The sequence below is a fragment of the Colobus angolensis genome, unplaced genomic scaffold (assembly GCF_000951035.1).
Source record: "Colobus angolensis palliatus isolate OR3802 unplaced genomic scaffold, Cang.pa_1.0 Scaffold674, whole genome shotgun sequence".
NCBI classification, from domain to species: Eukaryota; Metazoa; Chordata; class Mammalia; order Primates; family Cercopithecidae; genus Colobus; species Colobus angolensis.
The window spans coordinates 138,387-154,417 of NW_012120421.1; the positions used below are offsets into that span (position 1 = coordinate 138,387).

The following is a 16,031-nucleotide window of genomic DNA, read 5'->3' on the forward strand; positions in this document are numbered from 1 at the left end:
AGCTCTCCTCGCACAAGCCCCACACCCCTAATCGGAGGTCTCCCTAGGACCCTCCTGCCCACCCTCAACATCCAGGCGACCGAGTGCTGCGGACAGGGCGAGGTCACCGTGCAAGGTTGGGAAGGATGCGGGTCCCAGGGTGGGCCCAGCCGCCATCTTGCGGCCTGAGGGAACCCAGGTCCCGCCACAGGCTGTTCTAGCCACTTCCAGACATCCCGCCGCTTCTCAGGATACCAGGCCCCGCACACTCACCATTTCTCGGCTTTCAGGAGGCCCTGGCGTCTTAAACATGGATCTTTCAACACCTGCAGGTCGCAGGGCCACCTAGGCTGGGCCTGAAAGAGCGGAGACACAGCAGTAAAGAACGGAACCTGGAGATGGCGGCACAGCGAGAGGCGAAGGCCCCACCCAGTATGTGCCTGAAGCCGTTAGGTCCGGAGTCTCCCCCTGCGAGCCTGATTGGACAGCTCTCACGCCGGCGACAGTGATTGGATAAGGTCTTAGGCCATGCCCCTTGGCCCCTGAGTGACAGAGGATGTGACCAGACACGGAGCTGAATAAGGCAAGAGCGACAAAGATGGAGTCCACGTAGGGAGGGAGCCCAGGCAGGGCTGTGTCTGTCCATTAAGGAGTCGATTCCCGTCTGCATAGCACTGGTGATCACGGATACCTGGGGTCCCTCTGCCCCAGAGAGATGTCCACTTTCCTAAGGGCAAGTGCGGCCACTGGACCCCTCAGCAGATGGTCCCTGCATGGTACCAGGCAGATGCATAACAACCCTAGTACGATCCCAGCCATGCCCTGCCCCTCAGCATCTGAGCTAAATCTACTTTCTGTACATGTCGTGGGGCAACCTCATGGCCTACAGAAACCAGAGAGCCTGGGAGACTCTTATTAAGCCATTTTCCAGCAGAGCAGCAAACACCTCCAGAGCTGCAGCCCAACCTGATCAGACCAGTCCTGACATGCCAGCCCAGCTTCCTCCCACCTTGACCTGGCAGATTCCCTTTTGGTGCCCTGGATGATAAACTAGGACCCAGGGTTTCCTGACAGCTTGATCAGGATGGGAGCCCAGAACTTTCAGATCTCTTCACAGAAGATTGTTTTAGGAAGGATTCTGAACTTGGCAATCTCATCTGGGGAGCCAGGCAGTGCCAAGGCTCTGGGCAGGTTGGACAAGGAGTGAAACTTGGGCTCTTGACTCCCTGCCCAAATTATGACGTGGCAGTGCACCAATTAGCACTCTGTAAAAACACACCAATCATACCTGTATCTGGTACAATGCTGGCACCTTCTCAGTGTCTCCTGCACTGTTCCAAGCATGCTGCCCCACAGGCAACTGTGCCAGCGGTCACTGTGAGCTCAGGGGAAGGGTCTAAGGTTGCTGCATCTTCACCTCTGCAGCACACAGTAGGCACTTGTCCAGTGTGTTTTGAGCACACTGATGAAAGGCATTGACTTGTCAATTACCCCTACTAGACCAAGGGCTCCCAAGGGCAAGGCCCCTACCAATCCCTGTGATGGGCCCACAGGACTTGGCAAGCAATAGCTGTTCAGCCCCTAGAGGCTGAGCTGATTCACCTATGGGACAGCAGTACAGTGGGGCTAGGAGACCTGGGTGAAACCCTGACTCTGCCAGTTACATGCTGTGTGACCTCGGGCAAGAACCTGTACCACACTGGGCCTCATTATCTGCAGGAGCTGAAAAGCACCCCTGTCATGTAGAGAATCAGTGTGAAAATGATAACTGTGTATTCTCATCAAGTTGGAGAAGAGGGAAGGGATTAGGCTGGGAGAGGGGGCAGAAGCAAAAACAAAGACGGTTTTTAATGTTTGCGTTTGAAGCACTAGGTCCAGGGTGAGGAGAAGGGAGGCCAGAAGTCCTCAACTATGCAGTCATCTTTCTGCTCCTCCACCAAAGATGTGACTGACATCCAGGAGACAGAAGTGCCACACCATCCTACAGGAGAGACCTTACTCTGGATAACTGCAGTTTCAAAAGAATTTTAGACCTTCAGTCACGCTTTTGTAAAATGACTCACTCCACTGGATGACCCAGGGCCTTGTCCCTACAGGTTCCTATGGGCAGCAGATGCCTAGGCACAAGAATGACTGGCAGGTAGAACCCTGGTTCTGGCCTCAGCTCCACCCTTAGCTGTCTGTGTGTTCTCTTCTGAACCTCAATCTTCTCATTTTTCATATGAAGGTGAATGTACCTTTGGGGCATAGCCAGGCGTAAAGGGAATTCTCTACAGAAAGCCAGTAGTCACTATACATAGTACCTGAAAAGTGCTCAATGCATGTTTGATGTCTCCTGATTTTTAGAAATGAGCAACTAAGGACAGTCCCCAGCATATATGTGGGTGCCCAGTCCTGTCGGGAAGTGCCATGTCCAGAGAGGGTGGCTCACCTGGCCCAGCAGGTCACTCCTCATCATCACCAGGAAACCTGGAAGGGAGTCACGCAAGACATGCAGGACTGAGGAAGCAGCCCCGGCATGCACCTTGGTCCTGCAGGTGGTGGGCATACACTCCATCCTCGGGTGGTGGGTCTGCTCCTTCAACACTGCCACACAGGCTCCAAGCAAGGAGGAACATGCTGACATGAATAACACCCAACAAACTCTATGCATACTTTATCTCACCTTTATTTACAAATAAGAATTATAACAAAAGACACACAACACAATATAGTAGACTATGAAGAGAAGCTGCGAAATGCGGACCAAAACAAACATACAAAGAAACAAACAAACAAAAAACTACATGTAGGTGAACTATTAGCATCAACATAGTTTATCCAGCACTTCCAAATTTGGCAGTCAGGCAAAACTTGAGCTGTGGGATTTACTGAAAAACAGGCTCTCCCCTGCACCTGTAACTTGCTCCCAGTTGGCCCATCCCAGGCCTGGTCGCCCTTGGAGGCCTTGCCCAAAAAGCATCCCTCCACCTCCCCTAATCAGAATAAGTCATTTCCTTCCCATTGTAGGCCCTCCATGGTCGCCCTCCAAAGGCAGTGCAGAGCTGAAAATTCACAGGCTTTGGAGCCAAAAAAATGTGGACCCAAATCCCAGCTTCCATATTTGCTGGGTGTGTAGTCATGAGTAAGTTACTGAACTCCTCCGAACCTCGAATATCTCCTCTGTATTGTAGGGACCATAATACCCATGGAACAGGTATGCTGGGAAGGCTGAGAGAAGTGGTTGTGTAAAACTCCCACCTGGATGCTCTGAAATGCAAACAGAGGGTATGATTGAGTGAGCAATGGCAACACTTCTCAAACAGGAAGAAGAGTCAAGCCCACTTTGACTTGACCTTCTAAGTGATACAAATGTCTTAGCCCTTTTGTGTTGCAATTAAAGAATACCTGAGGCTGGGAAATTTATGAAGAAAAGAGGTTTATTCAGCTCATGATTCTGCAGACCACACAGGAAGCATGGTGCCAATATCTGCTTCTAGCAAGGGCCACAGGCTGCTTCTGCTGAGAAGCTGCCCTGGCCTGTGGGGCTCCTGTCTGTATCTGACACTATGCAGGCACTTGCTCAGTGTCTCCCCCAGTGTGCCAAGTATGCTGCCCCCGACTAACTCAACCGTGCTGACCATCACTGTGGACTCAGGGAAAAGGTCTGGGGCTGTCACAGCTTCATCAGCACACAGTAGGCACATGTTCAGTGGGTGTTGAGCAGACTGATGGAAGGCATAGACTAATCACCCTCCCCTTCTAGACCAAAGGCTCCCAAGGGTAGGGATCCTGTCAATCCCTGTCATGGTCCCACAGGACTTGACAAGCAGTAGCTTATTCAGTAGCTTGAACAACATTGGCGGAAGGCCAAGGAGAGGTGGTGTGTGCAGAGATCACTGGGCAGGAGGGAAAGCAAGAGAGAGAGGAGGGAAGTGCGAGGCTCTTTTTAAAAACAGAGACATACTCTTGTTTCCAGTTCTCACAGGAAGCAGCAGAGTGAGAATTCATTCCTTAGTGCTAGGAGGGCACCAAGTCATTCATGAGGGATCCACCCCTATGCCCCCCAAACCTCCCATTAGGCCACACCACAAACAATGGGGATCACATTTCAACATGTGATTTGCAGGGGTAAACAAACCTAACTACAGCAGCCACTGTCTACAGTTGACTGGTTCAGTCCTGGTTCTTATCTGTTCCAACTGTTTTCAAGCAGACACACCTGCTCAAAAACCTTCAGTAGCTCCCCACATCCTAACGGATCAAGTCCAGGCTCCATGCTTCTCTGTGGCCCTACCTCCACTCACCTCTGCATCCTCCTCTCCCACATCTCTGTATGTGCATGCCTTGGACTCCCACCAGAGTACAATAGGGTCTACACCCTTTACCCAAAACCTTAGGGCAAAATCAGTTTTGAAACTGAAAACTGGTTTGGATACTAGAAAGTTAGGAATGGGCAATCAGGCAGTCTTCTCAGAGGAGTCCAGGAATGCTCACTGTAATCCATGCAGCATAACATACGAACATCCACAGTCACATGCATGGAATCAACAAAGATCAGATATAACCTCATGGCAGTTCAGGTCAGGTGCAACCATCATGAAAATTGCAAAACCCTCTGGGTTTTCAGAGCATTTTGCATTTCAGAAGATAGATGAGGAATTTCAGGCATGTTTTCCTTTCTCTCCACCTCTGGCTTCCCCAGCTCTGTACCTTTGTTCATGCTACCCTCTACTCCTACAGTAAAATTCCTGTGGCACCTTCATTTGCTGAACTCCCACCTACGCTTCAAACACCCATGTAAGATACCTCTACTCAAAGAAAATGTGGTAAATTGGGAGGGTACCCTCTACAGTGCAATGAGAGTTTTGGGAGCCTATTTCTAATATCCCAGAGGTGCAACTCCTCTCTCTGGCCCCCAGTTCCTCATAATTAAAATAGAAGGATTAGTTTAAAATCCTTTTCTGCTTGCCAAAAGTAATTTCATTCTAAATTTGATTCCCACAATATATCCATTAAATTAATGAGTAAACGCACTAAGGAGGTTTCTGTTCCAAACTTAAACCAGGGAAGAAGTAGTCTGAAGCCCTTGGTTCAGGTGATGGTGCAGTCTCTGCTTACTCACATCTCAGGATGGCACACATGCTACTTCCAGGACAGTTGTTTCAGGGCCGCGGTGATTCGACACGCCCCGTCTTGTCCTGACCACAACCCCACAACATTCCTCTAGAAGGTGAAAGGCTCAGAAAACAAGGAATGGGGGTGCTCTGAGTTGAGAAAGGGCCTGACACCCTGCAGCCCCAGTGCACAGCAGCAGTAGGGCAGGTGGGCAGCTGTGAGCGGCAGGATTCTCCTCTCTCTCCCAGGAGCTGCAATTTGGAGCAAAGAGAGTGCCACCAGCAGGGCACACTGCAGGCGGCGACATAACTCCCTCCCGCCAGTGATCTCTTCCTGGGCTGACATAGTGAGATGACTCAGGTGGTCAACAAAACCCCTTTCCCTTCGTGCCCCCATGCACTGCCATGGAGTCTTCACAACAACGTTTCAGGAAGATTCTTCCCTCTGTTTTAAAGCTAAAGAAATGGAGACATGCCAGGCACCACACAGCTTAGTGAGGTAAAGCCACGATTCACCCCAGGTCCCACTCCAAGCCCAGGCAAGGGAAACCTCAGCCACGGCCTGGGCAGGTTAGAGTTGGGGGAAACCAGTGCCCACCTCCCCATCCGCAACCCCAGGCAGGGACTCCCGCCACCCCAGGGCCAGAGGCTTGTGAGTTACTTAGGAAACCCTAACCGGCACCCTCAGCGGAGCGCCAAGTGGGTTGTGGAGCCCCGCACAGCTTCTGGGGGTCTCGCTAACAGGCAGGCCATCCTCTGTTCTGGAGCAGCAAGCTCCCCAACCCAGTGGAGCCCCAGAGGACACCATTGGGCCTGGAGAATAACTAACTCGGCCCCTTCCCCATTAGTTCATTATTTTCTTCTGCTCAGAAAGATGAAGCACTAGAGTGCGAATTCTGTGGTGCGAAGAAATGGCCTCCTGTCCCTGTCGCCTGCGTCGCTCCCAGCCCACCCGTCTCAGGTGGTGCCATCTCTCCAGGACCCACCGCACACCATCCACCGCCCAGATTGCCCCACCAAGTCAGAAGGCACAGTAAGAGCCCACCTCTCTGCCTGGCGCCTGAGCGCCCTCCAGCTATTGATTTTCTCATCCATTGTGCCGAGCGTGTGAAACAGGACTGGGCAATACCAGCGGGCTCTGCGCACCCAGCCTGTGCCTCCCAGTCTCCCATCGCCGCTAACCTTCCCACCGCACAGTGCAACCGCAAGCCCCAGGGCGACCCCCAGAGGAAGGTCATGTCCGTCCTCCCCGACCCTGGAAGATGGCGGTAGCCACGCGCTAGGCCACGTCGGCCCGGGCCAACCTCCTTGGAAGCGAAAGCCAGCAACAGCTTCCTGGTGTCGCCGCCCTGGTCCTCCTGCGCGTGCGCCCCCCAGGGACGCAGGAGCAGCAGCGCCGCCATCGGGTGAGAGGACAGGCTGCAGTCCTGGCCAGAGACTCGGGGCCGTGCTGTCTGCTGAGTCGGAGCCTGGAAGTGTGGAGGAACCTAGGTACAGGGGAGATAAGGGCACGAAGAGGGGCCCGGGGTTCCCGCTGGAGGCCGCGCACTGCGGCAGCGCGTCCCTCCTTGGGAGCGCGTCTCACCGTCTGTTCACTCCTCCGGGCTCAGACTCGGAGCTCGGCGGCGCCCTGGCCATCTGCTGCCCTGCGCACCTGAGCGCCGCGGAGGAAGCCTTCTAGAGGGTGGGCGCCTGATTCCTGGGATCCAGAGATCGCTGGAGCCCCATCAGACCGTCTCTGGTTAAGCATCAAGGGAAGCCTCGTTCCGGAGGATCAGGGTTTGGCCTCGCCCTCCGCAAACACTGTCAGATCATGCTCAGAGGCAGGAAACAAGACTCCAGATCCTAACTGGGCTGGAATGCGGGCCTGGGCTCGGGGCGCTTCCTCTCCTCCTCTTGCCCTGAGCCCAGAGGGTGATGCCAGACCCTGAGTTCTGCTGGGCCCACCTCGTCAATGTTTCCGTGTCTACCCCGCCGCCTGCCAGCCACCTCGTGTGCCTCCCGCTGGAACCGCCTCTTCTGAGCCCTTCTCCTTGCCACCCCTGGTGACCCTGCCTGATCAATGTGACTGCAGACTCCTCACTGCCCAGAGAATTCTTTCCAGCCCTTAACTTGACATGCTTTCCAACGCAGTCCCAACCCCTCTTGGCCTCTGAGCTTTATGCATCCGGCCCAAGTCTTACCAACTCGTCCATGCTTGAAGCTACCGCTTGCTTTTGATTTGCAGCCTGCATGCATTTGAAGGGATTTACCCTAAAAAGATTCAGGTTTGAAGCCTCGAAAGATGTCATATAGAGACATTCAGAATTCCACGGTAGCACAGGCTCAGTGTTCCAAACGATTCCATTTGCAAAGATTTCTTTTACACACTATGTCTAAGAACTAAACTGAACAAGTGTCTAGGAAGCACCTACTGTGTGCAGGACAGGAGGATGGAAAGGGGAAAGTGCAGCTCCCAGCCCCAGATTGGCACGACCTGAGACTCACTCTTCCCTCCCAGGAAGGGTTGTCCCGGGAAGAAACAGAGGAAGCTTAAGGATCCTGCCTCGCAGGCGCACAGCTGATTTGAGGGAAACGACTTGCTCTGCACTGGGTCTTGCAGTCCACAGTCCCTTTCTACCTTGTTTCCCAAGACCTCACTCCTGACAACCAGGGAGCAAACACTATGCAACCAGGGGGTCGACAGTCACCTCCCTGCAGTGAGGTCAGAGCCTCACTCTTTGCTTTTTGCAAAGCTCCTAAGTGGTTTTGTCATTGTGTGAACATTATAGAATGCAGTGACACAAAGCTAGAGGGTAGAGCCCCCATTGACGGGCCACCATCCTGGCACAGGAGTTCATGGACTGTTTGCTGACGCAGGTGACCTGTGGCTCTCCTTCCCATTACCTGGAACTGGAACTGGAGTTGCAGCAGTTCCAGTTTTGGCAGCTTCCTCCTCACAGGCCTCCTGCATGGATAACAGAGGAAGCAAACTTTCCCTGCTGCTCCTTTTTGGGACCTTGGTTTCTGCCTACCAGGGGTTCCTGCTTGCAGAGGATGAAGCAGCAGTTTCACCAACGGACCCGGATGTCCCCAGGCTAAAGAAGGGGGCCATTGTCCGGTGTACAGTGGGTGAGTTTGGAGGTAGGTGAAGGAGATCCCACAAGCACCCTGGGCTCTGACAGATGGAACTACATGGGCAGTTCCTTCCCATCCCACATCCTCTACTGTACTCTGTGTGGGGAGAAGCCCCAGCTGGGCATCCTGCCACTTGGCAGGGCTTTTCTCCCTCACTAAATACCCTGGCCTCCCATGAGTTGCCCAAAGCAGCTGTGTCCCCTCCTCTCTCTTGTCACATCAATCCCCCATGGCCTAGCCAGCTAATAGCCAGCCTGCTGAAGCCAGAGGCGCTGGTGGTCAGGGTAAGGTGGAAGCCCCTTAGGACCTCCTCTCTGCCACAAGTGCTTTCTGGCTCAAAACCCATCCCCACTGCTTCTTTTGTCCTTCATGGCAGAGGAGACAATCACCCTCTCCTCCACTGTCCCTCCCCATGCCAATCTGGCCTCCCCAGGGATCTCCCACCCCCACTCTCTCCTTGCACGCACCTACCTCCAAATTCCTCTCATTGTGTTATTTTTTTCCTTCACCTCACAAGCATTCTCCAGTCTTCCCCACTCTAACAATCCCTCCCTGCACTTTCACTCTCCCTCAAAATGCTCTTCCAGCCCTTGGCTTCACCTCACAGTCCGAATGAGTAGACAGAACTCAGTATTTATGCTCCCTGGTCACCTTCTCCAACCTCAGAAACTTGGAGCCTGCAGCTACCCTCAGTGTGACTGTAAATTCCAGCAATTTAGCAGTACCAACATTTCGATTATGCCTACTCTGTTTTGCAGGGAGGGGGCATTTCTTGTGTGTATGTTTTATTAAAAACATATTTACAGGAAAATTAATGTATTATTTAAATTGCTTTAATAAATTGAACTTTTATTTTAGATCAGGGGATACATGTGCTGGCTTGTTACCTTGGTATACTGTGTGATGCTGAGGTTGGGGGTATGATTGCTGCTGTCACCCTGTTAGTCAGCCTAGTACCCAATAGGCAGTTTTTCCACCCATGTCTCCTTTTCTTCCTCCCTCAGCAAGTAGTTCCAGTGTCTATTGTTCCCTTCTTTATATACATGTGTAACCAGGGTTTAGCTCCCATTCATCAATGAAAACGTGTGGTATTTGATTTTCTGATCCTGCTTTAATTCACTTAGGTTAATGGCCTCCAGCTGTATCTATGCAAAGGGTGTGATTTCCATTTTTATGGCTGTATAGAATTCCATGGTGTATATGTACCACATTTTCTTTATCCAATCCACCAATGATGGGCACCTAGGTTGATTCCACATCTTTGCTATTGTGAATAGTGCTGCAATAAATATATGAGCGCATGAGTCTTTTTGATGGACAAATCCCAGTAATGGGATAGCTGGGTGAAGTGGTAGATCTGTTCTAAGTCGTTTGGGAAATCTCTAAATTGCTTTGCAGAGTGGCTGAACTAATTTACATTCCCATCAACAGTATATAAGTGTCTCCTTTTCTCTGCAGTCCTGCCAGCATCTGTTGGTTTTTGACTTTTTAGTAATAGCTTTCTGTCTGGGATTCAGATGGTATCTCATTGTGCTTTATATTTGCATTTCTCTGATTAGTGATGTTGAGCATTTTTTCATATGCTTCTTGGCCACTTGTATTTCTTGCTTTTGAGGAGGATCCATTTTTTTGTTTTGCCCACTTTTTAATGGGATCTGTTTTTTCTTATAGAATTATTTAAGTTTCTTATATATTCTGAATATTAGAACTTTGTTGGGTGCATAGTTTACAAATAAGGAAAATGTTTTTTAAAACATGAATAGTTCAAAATAATACACAGTGAAAAATTCATTTTCCTCCCACTCCTGAACCCCCACCTTCCCAGTGGAAACTGCTGTTATCCATTACAGTGGGTTGAAGAGTGTCCCCCCAAAAGATGTGTTCAATCCTAAGCCCTGGTACCTGTGAATGTTTCCTTATTTGGAAATAGGTCTTTATAGGCAGTAATTAAGCTAAGGATCTCATGATGAGATTATCCTGGGTTTAGGGTGGGCCCTGCATCCAGTGACTGGTATTTTAAGAGAAAGGTTGAAGAAAGAGAAAGATTTAATACACAGAGAGACCCAGGGAAGAAGGTCATATAAAGATGGAAGCACAGATTGCAGTTGTGCTGACACAAGCTCAGGACTGCCAGGAGCCACCATAAGTTGGAAAAGGCCAGGAAGGTTTCTCTTCTAGAACCATGGCAAGAGTGCAACCTGCTGACTCTTGATTTCAGAAGTCCTGCTTCCAGAATGGCAAGAGAATAAATTATTCTTATTTGAAACCACCAAATAAATAATTTGTTACAGCAGTAGTAATTTGTTGCAGCAGCCCTAGAAATCTAATATATCCATTTATTGGTTAACTTTTCAGAGATATCCTACTTTAATAAAAATATTTTAAAAGGACTTTTCAACTCATTTTAAAAATTCATAAAGTACTTATGATTTATTACATATAAATATATATAAAATATATATAAATAAATATATATGCATTTTTATATATGGACTGGGAAGGGTACCTTAATCTTTTAGCTCCTGGAGTCTCTAACATCCTAACCCAGCCCTAATCTTGGGATAAACACTACATCAGTGCACAAACACCACTCTCTTATTTTTCTGGGTTCAGATGATTTCATTGTATAGATGTTCCACAATGTTCTTTTTTTTTTTTTTTGAGACGGAGTCTCGCTCTGCTGCCCAGGCTGGAGTGCAGTGGCCGGATCTCAGCTCACTGCAAGCTCTGCCTTTTGGGTTTGCGCCATTCTCCTGCCTCAGCCTCCCGAGTAGCTGGGACTACAGGCGCCCGCCACGTCGCCCGGCTAGTTTTTTGTATTTTTTAGTAGAGACGGGGTTTCACCGTGTTAGCCAGGATGGTCTCGATCTCCCGACCTCGTGATCCGCCCGTCTCGGCCTCCCAAAGTGCTGGGATTACAGGCTTGAGCCACCACGCCTGGCTCCACAATGTTCTTGACCAATATCCTGTTGACTGGTGTGTAGGCTGTTCTCTGTCTTTTGCTATTGCAATCAAAGTTGCACTGGCTGTCCTTATCCATGCCTCTTTGCAAATGTGAGTGTGTCTGTTTCATAAATTCCTAAAAGTGGAATTTTCAGACAAAAGGTACACAAATGCTTTAGGTTAATTCTGTCCACCCACAAGCAATGCCTGAGGAATCTGTCAGAATAGCCTGGGCTCTGCTTCTACCACATACACAACCCAAAACCTGACATGACAGAGGTTTATTTCTCTCAAACACAACATGTCCCTTGAGGGCTTTGCTTCATTACATGATTGTCCTCACCCCAGAACCAGACTGATGAAGCAACCAGAACTCACAGGCGGCTTCCATCACTTCCGTTCACATTTTCTCCTCCAAAGCAAGATGCAGAACTGCACCTAATTTCACAGGTAGGAACCTGCAGTAGCACCAAGTGCGCAGAGGAGGAAAAAGGGCATATCTGTGAATACCACTAGCGACTACCCATTCATGGCCACACCCAGGGCCACACACAAAGTTGACAAACATTTTAATGTTTTCTTATGTGAAGAAATTATCTGCATTTCTTTGTCTTTGAGGTGTCTCTTCATTTTTTGAGTCTGGCTGTGGGTTTTCTGTTTGGTGATTTGTAGTAGGTTTTAACATAAAGTACCAACATGAGCCTGTCATCTCTTATGATGCTGCAGAACATTTTTTTTCAGTTTGTTGACACATCTTTGATTTTGTGATTTTTTAATAGAAAGTATTAATTTTCATGGAGTCAAATTTATCAGTCACTGATGACTTCTGGGTTTGAGGCTGTGCTTAGAAAGCTGCACGCGAGTCCATGCTTGGGATTTCCTTCAGCCGTGGTGTCCAGCAATGTTCCGAGTGATGGTTGCTTCATCAGTCTGGTTCTGGGGTGAGGACAGTCATGTCCTCCCCCTAATAAATCATACAAACATTCTCCCTTTTTGACTTTTCTTGGCAGCTTGGCTTCAGTTGGAATGTATTTTTATATAAGGAGTGAGGCTATTTTTTCCAGATGGCTGCGCTGTGTCTCCAACAGCGTTCCTTCAATAACCCACCTTTTCTCCCCAATTTAGAAACCACATCTCAGTCGCTAAATTCTCTCTTTTTTTTTTTTTTCAATCAATGTTGACCAGGTTGGCCTCGAACGTGTAGCCTCGCCTCCCCGAGTGCCAGGGCAACTGGCCTGAGCCACCGCGGCTCCCAGTCGCTAAATTCTCTTAAGGCTTTGCATCTATTTCTGGATCTTGGTTTTGTTCCTCTAATATCTCTGGTAGGTATCAAACTGTGAAAATGTGCAAACATATTGGCCTAGCAATTGCATTTCTTAGGAATTTATCACAAGGAAATAATTAGGCAAGAGGATAAAGAGGTGCCAATGCTATAAAAATGCATAACATTGAGAGCAACAGAAGCGTGTCGAGGCCCTAATATAATCTAGCAGGCGTCCGGTGAAGTTCACCCACTACCCAAAGTCATGCTGGGACAAGGGCCCAGGATAGGTGAGGAGCACAGAACAGGGACATCATTCATAAGAAATTCTGCTGTAGAATGGGTGCTCTAAGCTCTTAAAACAGCCTCTGCCTCAGAAAAGACTGTCCAGGGCACAAGAAGCTCACTCACAGGGTGGGATGACTGGGATGACAGGTTTGCATCTGGCCTCACTGCTGGGAGCCCTGGGGACCTCTGCCCTTTTGGCCACGTTGTCTCCTGCCTCTTAGGGTGGTGAGATTCTGGGCTCTGATTGCAACAGGGGGACTCACTTAGCTCTCCTTCCCTTTTAGCATTACTGTCTTCTGTAATAAACCTCTCACTTTGATCTTCCAGGCTGACACATGCTTTGATTTGCCCTCTCTGTATTATTCTAGTGGTTCATCAGTCCAAATATCCATAATGGAAGGAGAGATTTCACTCTCTTCATACAGCTGAATATTTCACAGGTATTAAAACAAATAATATAAATGCTTATTTATTGATATGCAAAGATGTCCCACATCAGTAACTTTTAAACACATGTTATAATCCCACATCAATGAACTGGTTACATATCTATACATGACGTTTGCCTCTGCTTAGCAAAACAAATCCAAGTTCTAGACCCCAAATGGAATTACAAGGGAGTCTTGATGTCTGTTTTCTGCAGTTCTGTCATGTTTGAAATTGTGAAATAAACATAGTTCCTTCCGGTAGTCACTCAGAATTCCTCCTCTCTGTCCACAAAGCATTGTCACCCTCCCTGTCCCAGTTGCCCCAGCCCCATGGAGACTGCTGAGCTGGGACCATCATCTCTTGTTAAAAGACACACACTGAGGACAACAGAGGGGAAGCACCTTGTTGACATCATACAACTGTGAGTCAAAGTGGACTTGGACTCCCTCACTGGCTGTTTCCTAAAGTCCAGGGAGCCCTGGAGGCCCAGGAATGTAAGGGCTGGAGCCCAGGGCTTTCTGTCCTGAAGTCGGGGAAGTGGGGCTACAGCTCATGGCTTGAGTGCATTTCTTCTTAGCCTTCTTTTTCTACAGAATTATGAATCTTTTATAATAAATGTATTGTTTAAGTAACTGTGCCATGATGTTATAATTGTTATGTCGCTAGGCTAGGCAGTAGGCATCTTTCGGTCCGTCATAGTTTCATGGATCCACCATCGCACATGCGGCCTGGGTTGACCGCAACACTTTTTTGTGGCACATGACTGTCCTTATGTGGCAGAGAAGGATGATGAGCTGAAAGAGGGAGGCAATGAGAAGCAAGGAGGACCTACCCTGCTCAGACCCAGGGACGGGCTGCAGCAGAGGACAGCAAGGCAGCAGTGTTCTCAGGGGATTGGGCCTCTTACTCACAGCAAGGAAGAAAAGAAAGAGCTCCCTGAGGCTGCTGAAAACCAGGGGGCTGCGGGTGCTGGAGCAGGATTTTGAGTACATGCAAAAGGGTTTCAGCAAGGGAGGGAGGGAGGAAGTACCTGGGGAGCAAGGGTCAGCCCAAGAGAACCAGGTCTCTCCCAGGAAGTTTCCAGCCACTCAGAAGCAATGGTCATGCCCAGCTGGACCCACAAAAGGCATCCAGTGCCCAGCATGAGAACCTGGCCTGCCTGTTGCCCAGACCTGACAGAGCCCAGCCATTGCTGGCACCTGCTCTAGCCCCTAGAATGGATCGGCCTGGCCCGGCCCTGGACAGCCCGCACTGAAGCAGGTAAAAACACAGGCACCTGTGATAAGAGGCAGGAAGAGGCAAGTCACATAGTAGGGGCAGACCAGGTGCTGCAGGAGCCCAGTCAGATGGGCACTGAATCCAGGCAGGCTTTCTGGAAGAGGTGACTCGGGATTTGTGTTCCAGTTGTCATGGTGGCACATCCAGGAAGCAGTATATGGTCCAGCTGGGCACGTTGGGACCTGGAGGCTGGTTTGTTGTTGTTGTTGTTTATTTGTTTTAGGTTTTTTTTTTTTTTTTTTTTTTTTTTTTTTTTTTTTTTTAGACGGAGTCTCACTCTGTCCACAGGCTGGAGTGCAGTGGCGCGATCTCGGCTCACTGGAGGAGGCTGGTTCTTAATGAATCTCGAGGCCAAGGCAAGCATCATGACCAGGGTCCAGCCTCAGTAATGCATTCACCCCTTCTCCCTGGGGCACTGCTCCAGGCCCACCATCACTCCTCCCCTGCCCTCTCTCCCAGGAAGCCCCTCACCTGTCACTTCATGAAGAATATGGAAGTCAAGCAGGTCTTCTTCAGGCAGTCCTCTCCACCCATGCACCTCCTCCCTCCCTGCCAGCTTCAAAGGAACTGATATCCAGAGGGACCCTTTCCCCCAGCTTCTTCCAGGAACTCTCCTCTGGCATCTCTCTGTCTTGGTCTCCCTGCCACTCTTGTGCACACCAAGGCTTCTCTCCCTTTACCTGTAAGTCACTGAATCTACTCAGATATCTTCTGCTTCCCAAAATTTAAATTACAAACCAAAACGGAAAAAGCTCCCTCCACGATCTTACACATTGTAGACACTTGGCTACAGCAGTGAATGAGATAGACAAAGTCCCTTTCCTCGTGTAGCCCTCATGCTAGTAGAGTGAAACAGGTATTAAATGAACTCATCAAATGTTCACCATGTGAGTTGGTGATGTGAGCATGGTGCTTCATGCTTGTAATCCTAGTGTTTTGGGAGGCTGAGATGGGAGGATAGCTGAGGTCAGGACTTTGAGACCAGTCTGGGCAACATAGTGAGACCCTGTATTTAAAAAAAATAATAAAATAAAAAAGAGCACCAGGGAAAAAGGAAAAGTGAAGGAGGATAGAATGTGTCAGTGGGGAAGGGGAACTGTAGGGCCACATTTTAGACAGGGTGGTCCAGGAGGGTACAGCTCTGACCACTGTTCCTCTGGCCCATTCCACATCCCTATCCCGATCCCACCCCTGCACAGTGCTTGGGCCAAAGCTTCCTCAGTCCTGTTTGTATTTCTGCAAGAGTGATCCAGGGACCAGTTGTATGAGAACTGTGGGGTGAGATCACAGCCCCTGCCTGTGAGAAGTGCAGATTAACTGGACCCAGGAATTTCACAAGATCTCTGGGGGATTCTGAGACTGCCCCAAATATGGGAACTGCAGATTTTCTCCAGTAAAGGGAGCACCATCTCAAGGTGTCCAGGTCACCCAGCTCTACCCTGCAGCCACCAGACCAGTCTGAGCCTTGGAGAATGCTGTTCTTTCCTCCTGGAATGCCCTTCCCAGCCTTCCTTGCCTGGCAACACTGACACATCCCTCAAGACCCAACTCAAAGGCCACCTCCTCCTGACGTCACTCCCTGATCTTTCTCCTGTGTTTCCACTCTGCTCTTTGCCAAGTGATGTTGACATTTCTACGGG

General features: G+C 49.6%; 1 protein-coding gene across 1 annotated transcript in view; it reads right to left on the minus strand.

Annotated features, from left to right (window-relative positions):
- The window catches only part of LOC105500632 (zinc finger protein 138-like), a 27,615-nt gene extending 25,079 nt beyond the window's left edge, over positions 1-2,536 (minus strand). The window contains exons 1-2 of the mRNA XM_011926216.1: positions 2,411-2,536; positions 253-335 (exon numbers count right to left, since the gene is read on the minus strand). Coding sequence (XP_011781606.1) covers positions 253-335; positions 2,411-2,536 — 209 coding nt within the window. The remainder of the gene's footprint in view (positions 1-252; positions 336-2,410) is intronic.
- Positions 2,537-16,031: the final 13,495 nt, after the last annotated feature.